Raw genomic sequence first — 15,274 nt, forward strand, 5'->3', positions numbered from 1 at the left:
ATTTTAAAGCCAACTGCAGAAATCCTTAATAAATGAGGTCTGCCTGTACTCCGCAACTGGGAGAATCCCTGCATTGGTTCTCTGACCTGCGGAGTGAGGACTATTACGGTAGGAAAGGGCAGGTAGAAGCCACTAGAACCGCCTCTACCTGGGAAGACTGAACCAAGAGCAATGCTGCGTTCCTGCAGGGATTTCTGAGATTAGTGTCACCAACAGGAGTTGAGGAATGCAGGGGCGGTGATTCCGCCACATCTCCATGCAGCCTACCTATCTGGCCTGTGCATAAAACAGGTGGCTCTTGGAGAAGGACGGTGGCTTGTCACAAACTTACCAAGGTGGTGACTCCAATCGCAGCTGCTGTTGTTCGCAATGTGATTTCATCGCTTGAGAAAATTACCACGTCCCCTGGCACCTGGTATGCAGCTACTGCTCTGGCAAACACTTTTTCCTTATGTCTGTTAGTAAAGACCGCCAGACGCAGCCATGTGTTCAGCTGTTAAAGCCAAAAACGCACCTTCACTTCCCACCTCCGGGGGCTATCGACTCTGCAGCCACGTGTCACGATTTGGTCCCCAGGTTCCTCCCACAATACATCACACTGGTCCGTAACACTGATGACAATATGCCATTGGAGCCAATGAAAAAGAGGTAGCAACTACCCTAGACATATTGGTAGGATATTTGTGTCTCAGAGGGTGGGAAATAAATTTGACAAAAATTCAAGTGCCTTACAGCTCACTGAAATGTCTAGGAGGCCAATGGTGTGGGGCCTGTCAAGGCATCTCTTCTCAGGTAAAAGGCAATTTGCTGGGTCTCTCCCTCTCACAACCAAAAAGGAGGCACACTATCTAATGAGGCTCTTTGGATTTGGGGAGCAACACTATTTCTCATATTGCTCATGGAATTCATGGGTCTTACCACGTTCCCATCATCCCGAAGCAGCTGGCCTGATCGGAAGGTGGAACGGCCTTTGGAAGACAGTGACAGCACTAGCGAGGTGGGGACACCCTGCAGGGCTGGGCGACTGCTCTCCAGGAGGCCACACACTACAAATCGGCACCCGGTGTGTGGTGCTCCTTCTTCCACAGGCAGGATTCACAAGTCCAGTGATCAACGGTGGAAATGGGAGTGGCACCATTATTATCCTTTGTCATCCACTAACGCAATTTTTGCTTTCCGACCGCATGTCCTTATGCTCTTCGGGTCTAGAAGTTTTTATTCCCAAGAGTAAGGCCTCCACCAGCAAACACGATTCTGTTAAACTGGACACTGATCGCTACCCTGCCACTCTGGGCTTCTCATTCCTCTGAATGGACAGATGGAGAAAGGACGGTGCTGGCTGCAGTGACCGGTCCCGATGACCTGGGGAAACTGGGCTGCTACTGCGCATGGAAGGATGAGCATGACTAGGAAACAGCAGATCCACCAGGCATCTTAGCGCTGCCACGCCCTGGGATTAAAGTCAGCGTTAACCTACAAAACCCAGTTCAGGCAGGACGACCAAGGGCTCAGACTCTTCGGGAATGAAGGTTTGGATGACCTCGCCAGGCAGAGTCACAGACAGCCAAGGTGCTTGCTGAGAGCAAAGGGAATATGGAACAGGTAATGAAAGGTAGTAATTAATACCAGCTATAAACCACAGGTCCAGGTGGAAAAACCAGGGCTGTGATTACTTTATTATTGTTTGTGCACATACATACACAGATTTGTACATATCACACACACATTGAACAAGTACCTTTGTCTTCCCTTCCTCATCCTCTCATTATCTGACGTGAGATGTATCAATAGTAGTTAACCTTACATCACAATATTTAAGGTACAGGATAGTAAGGAGAAAAGTGAACAACATCCAAGGACTCTACATCCTCTTTTGGGGAATCCTCTCTCTTCTGGGGAATAGTCTTGGTTGTACACAGGGTAGTTGTATGACATTAGAAGTACAACCTAGTTACTGTTCCTATTGGAGATTAAAATGTCGCTTTAGGAGATGCAAATGGGTGCCAGGCTGACTAGGGCAGGACAGTGCAGGTTAGTTTTGTGTGTCCACTTGGCTGGACACAGTACCGTTATTCAAACGTGAATCCAGGTGTTGCTATGAAGGTATTTTGTAGATGTGCTAAACATCTATAGTCCCTTGAATTTAAGAAAAAGAAATAATCCTCCACAATGTGGGTAAGACTCATCCAATCAGCTGAAAGGCGTTATGAACAAAATTGAGGTTTCCAAGAAGAAATTCTGCTCCTCAACCTTGGCCTCGGCTCCTGAGACCTTCCAGCCTCCTGGTCTACGCCACCCACTTTGGACTTGCCAGTTGCCACAATTCCATAAACCGATTCCTTGAAATAATACGTGTCTATAATACTGGTTCTGTTTCTTTGGAGAATCCTGACTGATAGAACCTTCTCCCCCAAATATATCACCATTTTAAATTTTGTTTGTTGAAATACTTTAGTTCTAATTTTTTTTTAATTGGTAAAAATTCAAAAAGTACAACGAATTTTACAGTGAAAAGGCTCGCTCCTGGGATCCTTATCTCCCAAGTACCAAGGCTCCATTCCTTGGAGGCTACCAATGTCATCATCAGGTTCTTCCATCTATTTCCTCAGAGACAGTCTACAAAATACAAATATGAGTGTGTATATATTTTTTCTTCTTATACATAAATCGTAGCATGCCAGTTTCACACCATGCTTTTTTCAATGAACACTATGTCTTGGAGATCATTTCATCTCAGTACTTAAAGCACTTCTTCATTCTTTTTTCCATTGGACAAATGTAGCCATTTATTTCACCAATTCTCTAAGATTAAGGTGACCATATCATTTCTTATCTATAGTGGGACATCTGAGAGTGAACGGGGCACTATTAATAATTACACCAGGAACTGAAGGTATAAACCGGTACTGTTCGAAAAACCACAACACATGGTCATTCTACCTATGGTAGATTTTTTAGGTTGCGTCCAATCCTTTGATATTACCAAGTTGCAAAGAACATGCTTGTAAACATGCAAATTTGCACATCTACATGCACTGGTAGGATAAATTTCTAGAAGCAGAATTGCAGGGCCAAAGGTTATGTGCATTTGAAAGTTTGACAGAGATTGCCAAACTGCTGTACATAGAGGACATCATAATTTACACTGCTACTAATGGCGCATACACAGTGACTGCCCTACTTCCTGGATGATCTTTTCCCCACTGAGTTATGATGCGATCTTATACCATTTTAAGTCCTCATGTGTATGTATTACGGTCTGTTTCTGGGTAAGTCTATATTCCATTGATCTGTCTAGTTGTGCACTTAGTTTTTATACGACCTTTCAAAGATAGTTAATCTAGTTTTATACCACCTTTTCAAAACTCAGCAATTTTCACCTGCTTGTTTTTCCAGCTGAACTGTGAAATAATTTATTGTACCTCCTCAGAAATTTCAACAGTGGCAGTATTCACCATATAAAGGTTAAGTGGCTCCATTTATTACAGTTTCTTTTCCTGAGATTTTTAAGATATACAATTATTACTACCTGAAAATAAAAATTTGGCCACCTCGTTTCTAAAAGATTTTATTGTTTCATGCATCATTGCATTAGGCAAAAATTTCCTGGACGCTATTAAATAACAATCCAGATAATGGGAATTCTAGATTTCAATGGGTGTGTCTACTGTTTCATTAGATTGTAACCATGATGCATCACTTAATGACAAGAATACACGTGGAAAAATGCTTCCTTAGGTGATGTGATCATCATGTGAGCATCACAGAGTGTGCTCACACAAACCTAGATGGTACAGTCCACTACACACCTAGGCTACATGACATAGCCTATTGCTCTACCCCTCTCGTGTATGTGGTCCATCACTGACCGAGATGTTATGTAGTACATGACTGTACTTATAGCTCCCTGCAGGTAAAACATTACATCTCTATCTATAAAGAATGTCTTGCCCATTTTAGGTGGCCTGATTTGGTGATTCTACAGCACGCTGTGTACAACTTTATCACAGCACTTTCTATCCCTGCTTCCTTTACTGAATTGTAAGTTCTTTAAAGGAAGGTACAACAATTTAATATCTTATTTATATGGTAAGGAGGGAGGGAGAGGGAAGGGAAAGCAGCACAATACTTGGCCGAATGCCTCATGGTACAACTCTAGGGACGGGCAACCCCCAAAGCACAGAAATACGTGAATGGTGCTTCCTAAAACTGCGATGTCGCAGCTCTGGTGACTGGCACACGGGTACTCAACGCGTATGTACTGAACTACACCAGTGACAAACTGACTGTTAAACAACCTACAAGGAAACAACCTTAAATGATGAATTGCATTCCTGAACATAAACGGCACACCGTGGAACTATTATAACTCTTTCACGGAGATTACATTAGGTTTATGGATGAGCTTTCTTTTCTAATTGCCAGTTTATATTAGGTAAAACAATCTCCAAACCAGCACCTACAAGAGACACTCACTCTTTATTCATGGAGTTGAAACAATGAATTAAGTTAATTATGTTCTTTAAACTTTTGGGAAAATCTGGAAAAAAAAAAGAGCTATGTAGTGCTCAAAATTATATTTTTAAAAATACTATTTTATTTATACTCATGTATGAAAAAACTGGCTACACTATCATGTTTACATACATACTGATACTGGAAACAGAATTCAATAACAAACCATATTTAAATTTCATAAAGAACACACAAACATTAAAACACTGATTCGTTATAGAAAGCAGAGTTGGGGGAAAAACCATTAGCCACAATTTTCATTTTCATTAAAGAGCAGCACCCTCTGAAAAGAATCAATTAGTAATATTCCCCTATACTGTAAAATAATATGTACAAAGGAAAGTTAGTGATTGTACTGATTTTATTACTTTTACTAAGTCATTTTATCTTCCTCACACTCAATGCAAAGAAATAAAACATAATCGGAAGAAAAATATGTCCTTATCATTATTCACAATAAAAAGAGTCTGCTTCATTCTGCAGACCTGGGCATACTGTACAACAGGGAACACTCAATGGCTCCAGTGGATCAATGTACCATTTTGATTCTGATCCACTGACTAGAATCTCATCCATGTCTGGTGACTGGGCTAACTCCATGGGAGCTGTGATAGACTGAACCATTTTTGTGGTATTCCCAGATCTCACTACATAAGAAAAGACCCAACAGGAGAAAATGTAACAACCGATCTGTCTATAAATTACATCTACAGGCTCTTTCTTTAGCAGAAGGTGGAAAAAGGGGACCTTTCTTGAGCACGTGGATACAAGTATTCCTGTGTTCTAAAGACTGCTGGATTGATATTGTGTTGCTATAATGAAGATAAGGTACACATCAAAACCACTGTCAGGTTAAGAAACTTCCACAACTCGTGTCAGTTCTTTAAATAATGGAGCAAGTTCCTTTTCTAGGCTGACAATTAGTCCTAAAACAAAGAGATTAAGAAAATTAGACTGTTAGAAAAATGTTTCTGAAAGTCTTCAACTTAAGTTCTCTCTTGTACAAAATTTATAATTACCAAAAAGTAAATCATAGTTTACTTCCTGCAACTAAAAAAAAAAGAAAGAAAAAATGTACAGGCTGAATACCTCTTTACCCAAAATCCTTGGGACCAGAAGTGTTTCAGGCTTTTGAATATTTGAAGAATACATAGGGACTGAGTATCCCTATTCTGAAAATCCAAAATCCAAAATGGCCCAATGAACATTTCCTTTGAATGTCATGTTGGTGCTCAAAGTTTCAGATTTTGGAACATTTCAGATTTCAGACCTTCAGATTAGGGCCGCTCAGTCTGTATTGTAATCCTGAATAAAGTAACCAAAAATTCTGTAATCATTATAAAGTTTATTTTCACTATCTGTTATTTAAGTCAATGGATGAAAAATACATGTATTAGTATACAGAATAAATTATATACACTATAATTTGTTAGAGCTTTCAAAGGAAAATCTTAATTTATGTTGTTTCAAAATATGCATTGATTCAGAAATTATATATATTATACTTTTTACTAAATAAGGCATGCTTTTTTTCCTGAGCAAATTTTAGCAGATTATATCAAAGGATAGGTAAACAGGCTGCTTCAATACTAAGCAAAGTAATCAAAATTTTATAAATTCAACAAATTTATGTTATAAATTCATAAATGAGTATTTCAAATGAAAAAATATTTAAAAGATAAATGGCAGAGTATAAAACACACTTACATGTTTAAAAAGAAGTTCAGTGGTGAATCTGGGAGACAAGCTCATCTAGAAATTAGCATATCTAGCTTCTCTCCTTAGTTTACCAGAGTGAAAGGCTATATACCTTAATGCCTATTTTATGATCAAACAAATAAAAATTTTCTTCTTACAGACTATTAAAAGCATGTGACTCTCAAGGAAAGGTTCTAAGTACTTCACTTCAATTCTGTACATTATCACAATATATAACTGATGACTTACTATGTGATGATTGGTAATTTATCAAAATTGAGGTTTAGTATACTTAAAATATTGACATCACTACTATCCTATACAATTTACAAAGCATTTTCATACACATTATTTTACAGCTTCCTAAAATGTTGAGAAATGAAAGAGACCTAATAGATCAAATCTATTCTTCTCATTCTAAAGATGAGATATCTAAAAACAGCCTTCAGTGACAAAACGAGAAGAACTTGCCCAGCTTGGAGGGGGAAAACAAGAAAAGTAATGTATAACAATTCTCGACAGCAATTAAATCTGGAGGCAGATGTTTCAAAAAAAAAAATAATCCTACTTTATCCAAAAGGGAGTAAAAAAACTACAATCCAACTGAATATCGTCACTATTTTACACATAAATATCCAGTGAAAGGTATTGGATATAATGGAATGTTACTACTCACTATCCTAGCATTTATTCTGAAATTCCTCAGCCCTCAAGAATGTATGTTCACCCTATTCATGCTCTTTAAATGCTCACATTCATCTTGCCCATTATGCAAAATTTTAAAAATTCTAATTTAATACATTGGTCTATATAGAATTCAACTCATCCTTGATCATTTTATGCATTTTGTTTGGTTATTTTCTTTTCCCTTTTTTTTTTCTTAAACTGCTTTAATGTGAGCAAGATGTATCACTTAAGATAACATTTAATTTTTCTTTCTATCTCAAAAAAATCACTTACCCATATACTATCTCATCTGAACTAGAAAATAACCCCATAAGATGGAGGAAGCAGATATTAGCTCCGTTATACAGATATGAAAACTAGAATCCAGAAAAAAATCATATTTCCCAAGATCAAGCAAAAACGATGGTGAAATAGGACCACAAATTTAAGTATTCTAACTCTAAATCTACTATTCCTATTATATTAGAGCACACAGATACAGTAACTAAATCAAGTTAAACTGAATTAAGACATGGTAATTAAATTAAAAATATATAAGAATTGGAAGCTGTGAGCTAATTAAAACATACCTGTATTGGCATTGCTGCTGGCTATGAAACTCACCACCAAAGGTAAACGATTAAATTGAACCACCTAAAAAGAAAATAAGACCTAAATAATGTTACATTATGAAAAGGTAGTATAACTCAACTAAAATGTCTTAATCTTTCACAACTTTTTAAATTAGTCAATGCTACTAGTCTAACAACATAGTATTACATCATAAAATATGTAAGAGCTGAAAATAAATATTTCCATAAAACAGTTACTGATAACCATTAGAGACATTAATTCCACTTAGCCTGAATAGTTTTTAAGGTAACACCATGTCTTCATCTTTCTGTCTCTAAAGCTCAGCAGAATGTCAATTACCTAGTAGGGGCTCAATAAATAGTTGATAATTAAATGACTAAAGGCAGTATTTCTTAGTCATTCAAGTAGTTTTATCTTCATATTTTCTGACTCCTATATCACTGCAACTTAAATTAATTTAAATTCAAATTAACTTTAAGTCAACTACCTTTAAAAAACGCAGCTTCAACTTAATCCTTTACTGATAAAATTAAAGGTCAGATGAGTTGGTTATCTTTTACCTAACATACACTAAAATACATAATTTTTAAAATAAAAAATATCACTTGTGTATTACCAGCGGTACATCAATGAATCATGTAGGAAACATCACTCTAAAGCAGAAGGGATTAATTTATTCTTAAGAAGAAAATGCAGGTAGAGATCAAGAAATATGTAACTACAAATTTCTTCCCCGCAAATAATAATCTCCCTTATTATACATACCATTTCAAATCACATGATGGAATTAGCAGCAATAACAAATTTAAATAACTTATCATTTGACTGTCAAGGAAAATTTTTTATTTGTCACACAACAAAAAATGTGTGTCATTTGAGAAATCACAGTTTAGCTAAGGGCACCACCTACTGGAGGTAACAGTGACCTGACTTACCCTTTTTAGGATAACGTATACTTTATTATTAAATCTTTAACTATTTTTCCAAAGTAATTATTTCCTGGTGTAAAATGTGGGGGAAAAAAAAAAATCACAATAGTTTAACATAACTAATCTGAAGGCTAAAATTTTAAAATTTCATCCCCCTTCAAAATTAAAATTTAGAATTATAACACAAGCTATTTTATACAAAAGACACAAAAATGAGAGTTGAAATCAGCACACCATTTGATAATTATGAACTTACCTGGTAGGTGTTATAGTAACAGATGATACTTTTATTTTTTGAAAGTCCAAGTTTGCTTCCTTGGTCTGTTGCAAGGGCAAAAGTAGATAAGAAACCAGGTCTCAAAGCATGTTCTGGAGCATTATCATTGGCCACTAGAAAAACAAGTGATTTAAGTAAAAATAAGTGATTTAAATAAAACTTATGTAGGGAGAAGATTTATAGCACTTTTTAAAAAAACATAAATCCATAAAAATATTGAGCACAAAGGTTATGTTTCACAATTCTGAAAATCACTAACTGGGTCTCATCAATTTAGGTGCGAAAAATTTGCTCAATGAGAAGTTCTGTGATCCTAACTAGGGAAATAAACGCTGATTCTCGTATTTTTTATTTTGAAAAGCATACTGAATGTTTTTATTTCCTTGGTATCTACCTTAAAATATAGATTAAGCAGTACATGTAATAAATTGAATATTCTGGTTATCTGAGATCCAGGCTAGAATAAACTAATGAAAAACGCTACAAAAACTTTTGTTCTCATGAAACTGACAGCAGATCTCTCATAGATATTAATATCCCTGCAGCTGGCTCCCTGTTTCATGTTTCTCTCGCTCATTACAAGGCCTATAAGGAGTCAGGCCCATGGCCATCCGACTCCTGCGGTGGGTCAGCAAGCACACTCTGCCATTCCATAGGAGATGACGGGTTCTACTGCTGTGCTGTCACTTACTCACGTGCCACTTCGACCTAGCAACATACTTTTTGCACATGGCCACCTTCACTTATAAAATCAAAGAACGAAATTAAGTGACCTCTAAGCCTCCTTTCATTTCTGAAGTCTAAAATTATCTGATACATGTAACAACTCCAGGTACAAAATAAATTGTAAACAAAATGTACAGAAAATTAATCTTCACTATTTGGTAAGGCCATTACAATGTCCCAGTATAACTAGGAACACCCATTCTGATCATACCATAAAGTAGAAATAGTAAAAATGGTCTGAATCTATACCAACTGTTTGTGACATCATATATACTTAAAAAAAAAAAAAAGCTAAAAATCAGGTGAAAAATTGTTAGATTCTGGTTAACTAAAGTAACTGTGAAGTTAAGAGTTTAAAAAAAATCTATTTCCAGTAAGAAAGCAGTAAATCAGGCAAGATTAAACAAAATAATCAATACATAATGACATAAATATGTGGGTATTATCCAAAAACTACTAGCAATGTTGATAAAAAAATATGTAGGGATGTCTGTGTATACACTATATCTAGCTGCACACACACTCACTCTCATGGCTTAAACGTACTAATGGTTTATATTACACCATAAATGTCATCACTGGGAAACTGGGCCTATGATAAATCCATGCTGAAACTCTAGATGTTAACATGATACATTTGACAGCTAATATATTACAGGTTCCAATTCAGCCTTCAACATAAAAAGCAAACATTTCCCCCAAAACTAGTATCTCCTGAATTTACTGAAATGAGTTTTACATGTTTGTAAACAGATGTAAATACACACATTTTTAGTCAAAGGCAAACACGACATTTGCATTTTAAGTGCTCAGTTATACCTTTAATAACAGGTACTCCATCTCTATCTGACACAACAATGGCATGGAGTCCTTCAACACTAGGAAGAGAAAAAAGTTAAAATATAAAACATTTCATTTTCTCAAAATACGCACTTCAAAGACATAATGGTAATTTTCACGTATTTTCTAAAAACCCATAGAACCTCAATTATTGATTGTCACATGCTCCCATAATGTGTTTGCCAAAACTCTTCCGGAAATTGAATGTGTATCACTGACATGTCTATAATCTTTACAAATTTATGCAATTTATTAATGAAGATTTAAAACAGATGATTCGCTATTAAAATTGCTAATGTATTATCATTCCATTATTTACAAATGTATGAAAGGTTATCAGCAGTAGTTATAGTGAGAAAAAAAGAGGTCCTTTTTCCTTTCTCTCTTTCATTCCAATATGAAGTATTTGTGGCACTTAATACTTTATGATACCATGATAAGCATTTAATACTTTATGATACTATGATAAGCAAAAACAGACACAATTGCTGCCTTCACAAAGTTTACAATCTAAAAAGTGAATGGCTATCAATCAAATCATCTCAGATTAACAAATGTCAAACTACAACCAGGAGTAAGTGCTATTAAGAGGTCCATGAGGACATGAGTGCCTAGAAAAGGGGGGCTGATGCAGACAAGTGGGTCAAGGAAGGCTTTTCTGGAGGAATTGACATCTCAGCTGAGATGTTACAGCACTAAGTGAAGAGGAGTAGAAAGACTGTTCTAGGCTGAAGAAACAGGACAAAAAGAATGAAGGTCATGGTAGTAATCCTTTCAGCCACAGTTACCTAAGAAGAAATAAGCAGAATGGTCAAGGCTATAGTTCTAAAGTGAGAAAGATCTGGATTCCAGTCCTGGCTCTGCTGTTATTTATGCTACCGTGGGCCAGTTAGGAAATCTTTCTAAGCCTCAGTTGAACAATCTGAAAATGGGAATAACTGTACTTATCTTATTTGGATATTGTGAAATTTAATAAAATAATGCATGTAAAGCATAGGCTGGTACAAAGTTAACATTCAAAAATACTAATTAAAATTAACTAATACCAATGGTGTCAACTGTGCACACTGACAATGACATACTTTATCACTACAGTTTAAGTACTAAATTATCAGTGGGATTCCCTGAGAAATTAGCAGTTAAGAAATACACACTCTAGAGCACAAAAGTAAAGTGTTAAAAATTATAATGGGGAAACGTTGCCAAACTTCAACATTTATGCAAAACCCTTTATAACACAAAACCTGTAGCCCTGTAACTATGTGTAAACTGCAACTCAGAGATAGGTTGTTCACTGTTCCTACAGTAACTCAGAATTATCCCTTCCTTATTGTGTTAACCTTAAAGTCTGAATTTAGGAATGAGAAATATTCATATTAACTTAATGTTAGAATACTGAAAGTAAATTTTTAAAAATCTGGTCAAAAACTTTTAAGTCAGAGAAGTGTTATTAAATTTGATGGAAAATGTTACAAACAAAATCATTTAAAAATGAGAATGATGAGACTGTGAATAATTTTTATACTATTATTGGTATTATTTCCTGTTATCAGCCAATCCTGAAATTACATATGGATTAAAACATTCTATTAAGATTAATACATAAAACACATATATTATTCTACATTAAAAATCAGATTATATAAAAAAACCCACAGATATTTGCACACATGCAAATCACTTTGTACACTTATCAATAGCAGTATCACTTGAAATAGAAAAAGATGAGAAACCTAACTGTCCATCAAGAAGGACAAGTTAAATAAGTTATTTAACTTGTTAAATAACTTGTTAAGTTAAATAAGTTATATAAGTATCTGTATTATTATACACATACAATGGAATACTCTGCAGCCATAAAAAGAAAAAGGAAATTCTTTATGTACTAGCAAGGGCCGCTCTCAAAGTTACACTTTTTTCTTTTGAGACAGTGTCTCACTCTGCTGCCCAGGTTAGAGTGCAGTGGCATCATCATAGCTCACAGCAACCTCAAACTCCTGGGCTCAAGTGATCCTCCTGCCTCAGCCTCCTGAGCAGCTGGGACTGCAGGCATGCGCCACCATGCCCGGCTAATTTTTCTATTTTTTGTAGAGACAGGGTCTCACTCTTGCTTAGACCGGTCTCTAACTCCTGGCCTCAAGCAATCCTCCCATTTGGGCCTCCCAAACTGCTAGGATTAGAGGCGTGAGCCACCACGCCTGGCCCTCAGAATTATGAGTTACATTCTTAAGTGAAAAAATACAGTTTGCAATAGTGTGTGCAAGAAGCAACAACTTATGTAACAAAATGTGTAAGCGTGTTGTGTGTGTGTGTAAATACACGTATACATGTTTGCTGGTAGGTACATAAGATATCGCTGAAGATAACAAGGGTGCCTCTGAGAGGGGAATTGTGTGGCTGGAGGGCAGGAATGTCCCTCAGTTAACTCTCGAATCTGACTTTATGACTCTATTACCTACCTCCAAAATAAACAAATTAAAAAACAGGTAAAAATAGTACTGTGAAAATGTTTAGAAAAATTTGTGCCACCACACATAGCTTTTTTTTTTCTAATTTCCACGGAAATTAATTTAAATGCCAACTAATGCACCAAAAGAGGAAACAAAAATACGAAGACTTTCTTTTTAATGAATTTCAGAGATATGAGTCCAAGAAAGTAGAAAAATTACTTACACTCTTACAGTACCCACTTTTAAAAATCAGATCACAAATATAAAAGTTGTTTCCAATTCTATACACAGTGGACAAAGAGTAATATGAATAAATTTTACTAATAATTAAAAATAATTGTGATTCATTAAAAGAGATACCATACTTATAGCAGTAATAAATTAAATTTTATGAAATATTCCGCAAAAATCTAAACTTTAAGCTCACTAAAGCAACCATTTTTATTCTAAAACTCAAATGTTACATTAGTAATCAAAAATATCATACTTAGTTTTATTCACATTAATTATGGAATATTTTGTTATTTTAAAACATAAAAAGTGTGATTATTAAAGCCTGAGAATGCTTTGGGTCCTAACCGGATTTTAAAATGCAAATCCAAGAATGATGACATTTAACAGAGAATTCAAAAATGCACAAAAACAAACATTTCGTTACTATCTGTAGCTGGCTGACTTAGTCGTTGAGAAGCATAGAAATACAACAGTTAAACAGACGGATCCAGGGCTCTGAAGCCAGGATGCCTGCGTCCAAATCCATACATACAGCGACAAGTCAAAGTGTACATTCTACCATTCTTTCTAAGTGTTCCCGATATCATTTCTTCATTCTTTTCACTCTTGGGATGTAGTAAGCCTACTTTCAGGAAATGATCATGAATATGAGTCAAACTGGCCTTAGTCACTCTGAAAAAAACAGATGGTACTAATCCCTTTCCTGCCATTATGGAAAGATTTTAATATTGTTTTTACAAATATCCTTAAACTGAATTTATTTCTTGGATCAGCACAACCACCTGATTATTTTCTCTCTGGTTAAAAGATAAAAAATGTCAGAATTCAGAGAAGAAACAAGCATTTATTTTTCAACCGTTTTTGATCAACATTAGAGCTACTCGGTAGTAAATGAATGCATTTTGGATTATTCTCAAATTCTTTCATATAGACAGCTTCACCATATCGAGTGTCATACACGATGATTTTCGGAGTATACCTACTTGTTAAAGTGAGACCCTCATTGTCTGAACCAATTTTGTTACTTACAATCACAGATCATGTAATTACGGTCAATTATTGCTTTATTTATTAGATCTCCAGGTAAATAATGAGTATCTTACTGGTGGCTTTACAACTTAAGAACAATGAATACAATTTTATTGCTTCTTCAACAAGAGATATTAACACACAAAACAGGATTATAAGCTGCTAAGACTTATAAGCGGATCGACTATGTTTCTGTTCCTATATTTAGTCACCAATGTGGTGGGATGCCTCCCCCAACTCCAATTTGAGCATCCTTTCAATATGCTAAGCTTCCAACATCTACAGATGAATATAGAAAGCCCTCATTTTCCACAGTTCCAATATACGCATTTTAGTTGTCATGGTTTAGTTAAATAACACCATTTCTCCCCAACGGCAAGGGTCAAATTTCAGGTAGCATGGCATATTAACTGAATAATTGCATAAAGTACAAACTTTGCCAACTCTTCAGGCCACAAATCACTATGTAAATAACTACTACATAATTAATAGATGCTGGCAGGGCGCAGTGGCTCATGATTGTAATCTCAGCAATTTGGGAGGCAGAGGCAGGAGGACTACCTGAGGCCAGGAGTTCGAGATCAGCCTGGTAACATAGCAAGACCCCATTTCTACAAAAGTTAAAAAATTAACTGGGCATGGTAGCATGTGCCTGTAGTCCCAGCTACTCGGGAGGCCGAGGCAGGAGGATCACTTGAGCCCAGGAGCTTGAGGGTGCAGTGAGCTATAACTGTGCCACTGCACTCCACCCTGGGCGACAGAGGGAAACTATGCCTGAAAAAAAAAAAAAAAAAAATTGCACATTGTAATTAGCAACCGGTCACATCACTTCTTTAAAAGTATGGTGGTGGCCAGTCACTGGACCTCTGTCATTCAGCTCACAGAAAGAGAGCAAAGCATGTAGTTTCTTTTGTACTTCCTTACCTCCCAGTGATAAGCCATGTAAAATTAAAAAAAAAAAGTAAAGATAAGTGAAAGAGGGAAGCAGCCAGCAAAGATGGAATACAGGGAAGAAATTAAAAATAATAATGCTGGAATTGAAATTCAAATAGAAAGTGAACAGTTACAGGAGAAACAGAAGACTAAGCAAATGCTGACACTATTGCTATTAGAGAGACTCTAGGTATGTAGCCAGAGGAACTCAGTGAAGGCAAATTTATTGACATAAATGAGTAAAGTGGTTGGGACAAAAACGTCCCAAAGGAAGTGATGCTGGCAAAAAAAAAAAAAAAAAAATCATATTAAAGGAAATCTCAGAAATACCTCACAACATTGAAAATACAAAGGACAAAACGTTGAAAGCTGATCCAGACTTA

The 15,274-nt window shown here is 36.0% G+C and overlaps 1 protein-coding gene across 1 annotated transcript in view; it reads right to left on the minus strand.

Moving 5' to 3' along the window:
* Window positions 1-4,574: 4,574 nt before the first annotated feature.
* The window catches only part of LAMTOR3 (late endosomal/lysosomal adaptor, MAPK and MTOR activator 3), a 14,483-nt gene continuing 3,783 nt past the window's right edge, over window positions 4,575-15,274 (minus strand). Inside the window, exons 4-7 of the mRNA XM_012641083.1 lie at window positions 10,225-10,283; window positions 8,659-8,792; window positions 7,470-7,533; window positions 4,575-5,441 (exon numbers count right to left, since the gene is read on the minus strand). Of these exons, the coding sequence (XP_012496537.1) occupies window positions 5,368-5,441; window positions 7,470-7,533; window positions 8,659-8,792; window positions 10,225-10,283 (331 nt within the window). The 3' untranslated portion in view covers window positions 4,575-5,367. The remainder of the gene's footprint in view (window positions 5,442-7,469; window positions 7,534-8,658; window positions 8,793-10,224; window positions 10,284-15,274) is intronic.

Source organism: Propithecus coquereli, unplaced genomic scaffold (genome assembly GCF_000956105.1).
Source record: "Propithecus coquereli isolate 6110/MARCELLA unplaced genomic scaffold, Pcoq_1.0 Scaffold161, whole genome shotgun sequence".
NCBI classification, from domain to species: Eukaryota; Metazoa; Chordata; class Mammalia; order Primates; family Indriidae; genus Propithecus; species Propithecus coquereli.